Source organism: Triticum urartu, chromosome 4 (genome assembly GCF_003073215.2).
Source record: "Triticum urartu cultivar G1812 chromosome 4, Tu2.1, whole genome shotgun sequence".
Taxonomy (NCBI): Eukaryota; Viridiplantae; Streptophyta; class Magnoliopsida; order Poales; family Poaceae; genus Triticum; species Triticum urartu.
In genome coordinates, this window is record NC_053025.1 from 154,256,885 (window position 1) to 154,266,328 (window position 9,444).

The 9,444-nt window shown below is 48.8% G+C and overlaps 1 protein-coding gene across 3 annotated transcripts; it reads left to right on the forward strand.

Moving 5' to 3' along the window:
* The first annotated feature begins 354 nt into the window (after window positions 1-354).
* Window positions 355-2,074, forward strand: LOC125551186 (probable carboxylesterase 12). Of its 3 annotated transcripts, none has more exons than XM_048714343.1 (2): window positions 355-524; window positions 883-2,074. In XM_048714343.1, exons 1-2 carry the CDS (start codon window positions 396-398, stop codon window positions 1,870-1,872), a joined length of 1,119 nt encoding a protein of 372 aa, XP_048570300.1. In that variant the 5' UTR covers window positions 355-395; the 3' UTR covers window positions 1,873-2,074. The 3 variants fall into 3 exon arrangements, with proteins under 3 accessions (XP_048570300.1, XP_048570302.1, XP_048570303.1); XM_048714345.1 differs by having other exon boundaries at window positions 404-656; window positions 739-2,074; XM_048714346.1 differs by lacking the exon at window positions 355-524 and adding an exon at window positions 540-560 and having other exon boundaries at window positions 739-2,074.
* Window positions 2,075-9,444: the final 7,370 nt, after the last annotated feature.

The window sequence follows — 9,444 nt, forward strand, 5'->3', positions numbered from 1 at the left end:
AAGTAAGGTGCTCCTGGAGTGTTGACGTATAATGTGCAGCCTAATCTCTTTTATTAGATCGGTCTTTTGGTTGCATTGGTTAGAGCATGCACTTCTACATGGTATCGGAGCCAACATGTCTTGAGTTCAAGACCCAGCTGACGCAATTAAATTGCTGCCCACTTTCGGTCCATGTTTAGGCCTGAGGGAGCCACACGTGAAAGAAAGTGTTGACGTATAATGTGCTGTCTAGTCTCTTCCATGGGATTGGTTTTTTGGTTGCATTGATAGAGCATGCACTTCTACACGGAGCACACGAGAGGTGAGCCAAGGACAATGGAAGCCTCCGAACAACATATCACCTAATCCAATAATACACTCCAATGTTAGGTCAGGAGTAGTACTTTTCTTTAACAATGATTCTATGGAGAAACAGTTGGTGGTGCTGGTCCACCGCCCTACTATTCTCACCACCTTCAATCTGGTTAGCACCAATCTTCTCTGCTTGCCTCCGTTGCAGTCTTGCAGAGCACCAAAAGGAAAAGGTATGTTGCCCATGGTTGGGACTTGGGAGGCTGAAGGTTGATGCTTCCAATAAATATGGAGGCAGCTACGATTGCTGGTGGTTTCATGGCGAGTTTTGCTTGTTTTGGAGTTTGGGACTTGGGAGGCTGAAGGTTGATACTGCCAATAAATATGGAGGCTGCTACGATTGCTGGTGGTTTCATGACGAGTTTTGTTTGTTTTGGAATTTTGTAGCTTGTCAGGGTGCTGTGTTCTGTCTAGTGGCCTTTGGTGGTAGACCGGCAGAATAATGGTGTTGGTGGAGTGAGGGCATGCCTGATTCAGCAGGTCTCTCTGTCTCTACATAACGAAGTGACCATTTCCGCTTCTGATCCACAGCTTCAAGCCAAGGCCGGCGTCATGGACCCTGGCTCCGACATCATCGAGTACGAGAGGCCCGGCGTCGTGCGCGTGTACAAGAGCGGCCGCGTCGAGCGCTTCGACGGCACCGACACCAACACCGTCCCGCCCTGCCCCTCCGGGGACCCCGCCAAGTGCGTCGCCTCCAAGGACGTCGTCCTCGACGCCTCCGCCAACATCTCCGCTCGCCTGTACATTCCGGCCGCGGAGCCTGGCAAGAAGCTCCCCGTCGTCGTTTACTTCCACGGCGGCGGTTTCCTTGTCCAAACCCCGGCCTCCCCGTTCTACCACGCCTACACCGCGTCGCTCGCCGCCGCGGCGCCCGCCGTCGTCGTCTCCGTCAACTACCGCCTCGCTCCCGAGGACCGCCTCCCCGCCGCCTACGACGACGCCTTCGCCGCGCTTAAGGCGGTCGTCGCCTCGTGCCGCCCGGACGGCGTCGAGCCGTGGCTCGCGGCGCATGGCGACGCCTCCCGCGTCGTCCTCGCCGGCGACAGCGCCGGCGGCAACATCGCGCACAACACGGCCATAAGGCTGCGGAAGGAACGCATCGAGGGCTACGGCGACGGTGTCAGCGGCGTCGCGCTCCTGCACTCCTACTTCTGGGGGACAGAGCAGGTGGGCGGGGAGCCCACGGATGCCGCCTACCGCGGCGAGTTTGAGCGATTGTGGGACGTCGCCTGCGGCAGCCAGTTCGGCCCCGACCACCCTTACATCAACCCGGCTACGTCGCCGGGGGAGTGGAGCCAGCTCGGGTGCGGCCGCGTGCTCGTCACCACGGCGGAGCTCTGCTGGTTCGTGGACAGGGCGCGCGCGTACGCGGAGGGGATCAAGGCGTGCGGATGGGACGGAGAGGTCGAGTTCCACGAGACCAAGGGCGAGGAGCATGTCTACTTCTTGTTTAAGTCCGGCTGCGACAATGCCGTCAAGGAGCTCGCCGTCGTGGCCGACTTCGTCGGGCGCTGTTGAGGTTGCTTGCCTTTTCTGCTCGCCCGATGAATGATTCAACAGTATTTTCTTTTTTGAAGAAACAGAGTGATTCATCGGTAATAAGGGATAACATAATTGGTGAGGGATAGGCGCCGATCAACCGGCCAAAATTTCATTGTGAGATTCAGGCAATCCAAAATAGCAATGTCAAATTCATAAATCCTCATTGCTTCCAAAATAATTGTTGGATCATGGCGGCACTGCCAAGACGCAGGAGGCAATAATGCTAAACATACAAAGAGTTACACGTAATTACACGCTGATTAGGATTTTTTTTCTTCTATTAACCAATCATAAACTTGCCCCCGCCTGATTTTCAGGGGGGTGAGCCGCCTCGCCACCTATTGACCAATCAAATTAACCCTCTTTGTAAAAGCTTATAACTCGTTTGTACGTGTAGCATTACTCCGCAGGGGGATTCTTCCAACATCCAGGCCTTCTTTGATTTGGAGGAATTTCATAGGAATTTTAGAGGATAGGATTCTTATAGGATTTTTTTTCTTTAGAGCCCTTTGGTTCATAATAATAGATTCCTATTTCTACATAGGATTGGTTCCTATCCTCCACATTTAATAAGAAAATAAAAATGAGACTAGACTCAATGAAAAAATTCATTTGGTGTCAACTAAATGATATCTCGTTTCCTATTCCTACTCATAGGATTTGAGATACATGCCATCTCATTTCCTACAAAATTCCTATTCCTATGATAATCCTATCCTATGAACCAAAAGAGGCCCCAATGAATACAGGCAATATCCCCGAACATCTAAGGCTAACCTCTTGCATTCCCTGCTAAAAGTCTCTCTGTGTACTCGGCATTTGGTGCTCACATATATTGATCTTCATAAACCCTAACCATAGTATCAACGAACACCTTTGTGCATACTATGATGGTATCTTCAGTCATTCGAAGATACTCATAGTCATTACTACAACAATGCCATATGGGAACATTCAAAGTGCCGCGATCACCTTTTAGGAACAAAAGAAAAGCCTAGTGGACCGACACATTTCTCCGTTGCTTAGAACGGTTATTTGTCTTACATGTCATCACCAATTTGATAGAACAACTGTTCAGACCTATGAAAGCGTAGCCAGAACATGTAGCCATGGTAGGTACAGCCGGGCACAAAGTAGTCGACCATAATCTTATCATGATCGACGACTCTATTCCAGTGAAATATCACACGACCCATCTGTGACCCCGCATGCTTCCTCTTCATTCTGTTTGCTGCTATCCATTGAGGAACCATCAACACAATCTCATCGTTCCTGGTGTCCATGACCTCACTATCAGATTCAGAACTCAAAGATGACGACTAGACAAAAAAACCGATGCGTCGATTTGGTGCCCGAACGCAGCTGCACCTGAAATCGTGGGCGTCTGTTTATGGCTTGGGATCCGTGAAATTCGCTCTGGCGCGTCTGACGCGGAGCGTGGAAAATTGGACATGCAGTGAAATACAGTAGGAAACAGTAGCGCATTCGTGGGCCCAAAACTTATGGGTGGGACGGCATTCGCGCATGGGAACTCTGGTCCATGACAAGTTCGTTAAGGGATCAGATAAGGCAGTGGACAGCTGTAAGTGCATCTAGTGCCACCCCTTAGTTGGTTTTGGAGTATTGACGACAAATCTGGTTGAGGGACTGATGTGTTTGTGAGAATTGCTGGATAACACAGGTAGTAGTCCCTCATTGATTCGGTTTACCTACCGGAGATAACCCCTAAAAATGTGTGAAGACATTGAAGACAATGGTGGTCTGTGAAGAGTTTCACATCGAAGACTATGACATGAGAAGACATCGTATGAAGACTATGGATTGCGAAGACATAGTTGTTTCGTAGTTTCCTTTTCTTCTTTGTTGAGTCATAGGAACCACCGTACTCTTAAGTGGGGTCCAAGTGAACAAAGTCAGAGTGACTGAAGTGATGCTCAACCAAATCCTATGTCTTCGAGCAAAGACAATGAGAGCAAATTTTATCCAAAGCTGGATAAGTCAGCTTTACTTGTAGCCCAAGTCAAGCTGCCGTGTGTGTTTGAAATCTGACCGTTAGACACGTGTCAGTTCCTTAGTGGCCCAGGGTCATTTCGGACAAATCAGGTCGGGTTGCCTAGTGGCTATAAATAGCCCACCCCCTACACCATATATTGGTGGCTGCTTAGAGTTAGTACACAACTTTTGTCGTTTAAGAGCAACCCATCTCGAAGCCTTTGAGAGAGAAATCCTTGCGAGGACAAAGCCCTAAACACCTAGAGCCAAAGAGTGTTAGGCATCACTGAAGTCTTTCTGTCTGCGTGATCTGAAGACTTGTTACACTTGAGGACTGTGAATCCTCCAGCCGGTTAGGCGTCGCGTTCTGAGCATCCAAGAGTCATAGTGGATCGCCGGTGAACGAAGTCTGTGAAGGTTTGGAAGTCTACCTTGAAGACTTACCAGAGTGATTGGGCGAGGACTGTGTGTCCTTAACTCAAGGGGAATAAGGTGAAGACGCGGTCTTCTGAGTTGAATCTCAGCCTCCCTAACCAGATGTACAATTGTCACAACAATTGGAACTGGTCCAACAAATACATGTCCTCACCAAGCAACTGGTTCTATCCTTACCTCTCTCTTTACCTACAGTTTGTCTTCGTGAAGTCATTGCCTACTTGCATGATATGATTGGACTTCATATTGAGACTGTTGTTGATTGATTTCATACTTTCTTCCATCTTGATCCATACTACCTAGCTGCTGATAGTCTTCGTGCTTTCACTTCATTGCTTACTTGACTATGGCATGTCTAGTGTAGTCTACCTTCCGCTGCATATCAATAGGTTCATTTCTACTATTTGTCTTCAAAGCCCCCGTGTTTTGAAGACTTTCATAAAAATCGCCTATTCACCCTCCTAGTCGATAGCTAGCACTTTAAATTGGTATCAGAGCAAGGTGCTCCCTTGTTCTATGTGATTCGGTTTAACCACCTGGAGTTTTAGCTATGTCGACTGCAGGGATAATCAAAGTCTTCGCTGCGTGCCCTGACTTCGATGGCACTAATTACCCTTACTGGAAGAATAAGATGCGCATGCACCTTGAAGCCATTGATGTCGACCTCTGGTATGTCGTCAAGAATGGCGTTCCCAAGGCTGGTGAAGGCGTCACCGCAACTGATGTCAAGAAGTTCATTCAACTGGATTCTACTACCAAGAATATTATCTGTGGTCATCTAACCAAAGGACAGTATGGCCGTGTGAGTGCTCTGGAAACTGCAAAGTTAGTCTGGGACTAGCTCTCCAAGGTCAATGAAGGCGTATCAACCCAGAGAGACTCAAGGATCAGTGTTCTTCGCAATCTCTTCAACCGCTTCAAGAGAAATGACAATGAGAATGTTCAGCTGACGTTTGATCGCCTCACTGATAGCACAAAGGAGCTTCATGAACTCGGCGCCACTGAAATCACCAAGCATGAAATCGTCAAGACACTCTTGAGATCACTCGACAGCTCATTTGACACCTTGGCCCTGATGATTCAAGAATGCCCTGATTTCAAGACTCTCGATCCGTCTGACATACTTGAGAGGCTCAACACACATGAATTTCAGCTATCTGAAAAACGAGACATCTATGGTCCCAACTATGGCCGAGCTCGCGCCTTGAAAGCAAAGGCTGTTTCCTCATCTGAAGAAGAATCTGACTGCAGTTCTGAGGATCCTGAAGACATTGAAAAGGAGCTTGCCATGCTCGTGAAGAAGTTCCAAAGGTTCACTAGGAAGAAAGGCTCTAGACAGTCTTCAAGATCCATCTCAAGAAATGATGAAGCTTCCTCCCGTGACTACAAGAAGAGAACGTGTCACAAGTGCAAGAAACCTGGTCACTACATCTCTGAATGTCCTCAATGGGACAATGAGAACAACAACAACAAGAAGAGAAAGGAATATGATTCTGATGACAAGAAAAAGAAGAAATCCTTAAAGTCTTCTTATAAGTCTTCGTCAAAGTCTTCATCACACAAGAAGAGCTCATCTAGCAAGGGTCGTGCATTTGTTGGCAAGGAAATGGATTCAGAGGAGGAGTCTGCATCTGAGGAGGTGGAGATGGAGTCTGAAGAGGAATCTGACTCAGGCGTTGCAAGCCTGGCTTTAGCTTCAGCGTACGTCTCCAAGTCCATCTTCAACACTGAAGACGATGGCCTCTTCACCAACGCTGATGCTAACGAAGATGACTCTGCACCCACCTACTGCTTCATGGCACGTGGTGCCAAGGTAAACTCACGCGATGCTCACTATCAAACATCCAGTGAAGATGACTCTAAATGTAAATCTAAACCTAGCTACAAAATACTTGCTAAAATTGCAACACAGCAACAAACTGCTATGGAACATATTCAAAAATTGTTAGACAAAAGCGATGACCTGTTGGACGCGGAAATGACTCGAACTCAGTCCTTAATTGAAGACATTAAAAATCTTCATGTTAAGTATGAAGAACTTGAAAGTCGTCATGAAACGCTCTCAACTACTCATGAAAAGCTCTCCTACGATTATCTTCAAAGGAAGCAAGAACTTGAGAACTTGAGAGCGGCTCATGAAGATCTTCAAAAAGAGAATGAGTCACTTCATGCTCAACAGATCAGTCCCGCTCAGGAAGGATTTGAACCACCATGTCTAAAATGCCTTGAGCGATAATGCTACTTCTGTTGTTGGATGTTCTACCTACTCTATTGCAATATCTTCAACTGCTGATGTGGTAACTAATCCCTCTGCTGAGGATACCACTACTATTGCGATGATGAGAATGCCATGAAGACATTGCTTGAGACAGGAATGTACAAGAGTCTCAAAGGGCATCAGACACTATGTGATGTCCTCAAGAAACAGATTGAACCGAAACCCTAGGAAAGAGGGTGTTGGGTTCGAGAGAAAATGAATGTTGATGGTTCTTACTGGAAGCCTGAGCAGTACCCCAAAACACATGGGTTGCTGCAAAGGGACCTTCAGTGATCCATCTACCTATTGGCTTCACTTGTGCTAACCCTATTATCATTGATGAATCCTTTGATGCAAACTATACACTGTTTAAGAATCAGAATGGTGAAGTGTTTGCCAGGTATATTGGTACTAACTGCAGAATGGACCACCTTTGAAGAAGATCTGGGTGCCCAAGAGTTGTCTTGAAAATCTTCAGGTGAATGTCATCATGACACCACCTGGGAAGAAGACAACCCTAGACCAAAGGCTTCATACAGACAGAGGACTCACCAAGAGTCCCTAACACAAATGTTTTGCAGGGAAACCATACTCAGGCCTATGAATATGAGCGTGTTTCATCAAACCGCCATGTTCATAAGACCAAGAACTACACTGCTTATTCTTATGAGTATTATTCACCTCCCGCAAGACTATTTGCTAGGGCCCCAAAGCCAGAGTTCTCAAATGTTGCACTTAGACTCATTGCTTCGAAGCCACCCCTGCAGATGTGGGTGGTTAAGAAAACTTAACTCTCTTTTGCAGGGAAAGGTCTCCAGCCGGAAATCAAAGGCGTCAGATGCTATTGCTGGGGACAGCTTAACTCTCTTTTGTAGGATCGAAAGTAAGTCTAGAGGGCGGGGGGGTGATTAGACTACTTGACCAAATAAAAATCTAGCCTATTCCCAATTTTAATTCTTGGCAGATGAGGGAGTCCTGGATTAGGGGGTGTTCGGATAGCCGAACTATACCTTCAGCCGGACTCCTGGATTATGAAGATACAAGATTGAAGACTCCGTCCCGTGTCCGGAAGGGACTTTCCTTGGCGTGGAAGGCAAGCTTGGCGATACGGATGTTCATATCTCCTACCATTGTAACCGACTCTATGTAACCCTAACCCTATCCGGTGTCTATACAAACCGGAGGGTTTTAGTCCATAGGACAACATACACATTAACAATCATACCATAGGGTAGCCTCTAGGGTTTAGCCTCTTTGATCTCGTGGTAGATCTACTCTTGTACTACCCATATCATCAATATTGATCAAGCAGCACATAGGGTTTTACCTCCATCGAGAGGGCCCGAACCTGGGAAAAACTTCATGTCCCTTGCCTCCTGTTACCATCCGACCTAGACGCATAGTTCGGGACCCCCTACCCGAGATCCGCCGGTTTTGACACCGACATTGGTGCTTTCATTGAGAGTTCCTCTGTGCCGTCGCCGTCAGGCCCGATGGCTCCTACGATCATCAATGGCGATGCAGTCCAGGGTGAGACCTTCCTCCCCGGACAGATCTTCGTCTTTGGCGGCTTCGCACTGCGGGCCAATTCACTTGGCCATCTAGAGCAGATCGAAAGCTACGCCCCTGGCCGTCAGGTCAGATTGGAAGTTTAAACTACACGGCTGACATCGCGGGGACTTGATCCTTCGACGGATTCGAACCACTGCCGAGCGGCGCCGCACTGTCACGACGAGCATGATCTAGCTCTGCCGCCGAACAGTGCCCTGGAGGCCGCACCCGCATCGGCTCCGACCCTTAGTTCGGAGCGACCGCGCCGATCGAGGATGGGCGGTTGGACGCCACCTCGGGGGCTGCGATCCAAACGGCGATTGAGCCAACACCAGCCCCGTACTCTGCGAGGCTCGTGACTCCAAGGAGCCGGACTCCTCTCCGGACTCCGAACCCTCCGTGCCCCTGCCAGTTGAATTCGATTGGGTGTCGATCATGGAGTTCACTGCCGCAGACATCTTTCAGCACTCGCCTTTTGGCGATATCCTGAAGTCACTGAAGTCTCTCTCTTTATCAGGAGGGCCCTAGCCGGACCACGGTCAGCAAGGTTGGGGTACGGACGATGAAGAAATTCAAAACCCACCCACCACCCACTTTGTAGCCACTGTTGACGACTTAACTGACATGCTCAACTTCGACTCCGAAGACATCGACGATATGGACACCGATGAAGGAGATGATGAAGCACCAGCGCCCACTAGGCCCTGGAAAGCCACCTCATCATATGACATATACATGGTGGACACCCCAAAAGAGGGAGAGGGCGATGGAACAGCGGAGGATGACCCCTCCAAGAAACAGCCCAAGCGCCGGAGTCAGCGGCGCCGCTCAAAATCCCGCCAACACAAAAACGGCGATTCCAGCACGGGAGATAACAATACTATGGAGAGTGCCGAAGAAAACCCCCTCTAGCAAGGTTTAGCACAGGAGGATGGAGAAACCAGCCCCCATGAGAGAGCGGCAGACAGAGAGGTCGAGGACGATAACTATATGCCTCCCTCCGAAGACGAGGCAAGCCTCGACGACGACGAATTCGTCGTGCCAGAGGATCCCGTTGAGCAAAAGCGTTTCCAATGCAGGCTTATGGCCACGGCAAGAAGCCTCAAGAAAAAACAGCAACAGCTCCGAGCTGATCAAGATTTGCTGGTCGACAGATGGACCGAAGTCCTTGCGGCCAAAGAGCATAAACTCGAACACCCCTCCAAGAGTTACCCAAAGCGCAGGTTGCTACCCCAATTAGAGGAGGAAGCACTTGATGCGGCCGAACGGCCACCTCGTGGACGTGACAGAGAGGCCTCCCAGCCCTCCACTCA

Coding starts and splice junctions, on each gene's coding strand:
- LOC125551186 (XM_048714343.1), top strand. CDS start 396: ATGATTCTATGGAGAAACAGTTGGTGGTGCTGGTCCACCGCCCTACTA. Junction 525..882: donor CAGAGCACCAAAAGGAAAAG/GTATGTTGCCCA, acceptor TCTGATCCACAG/CTTCAAGCCAAGGCCGGCGT.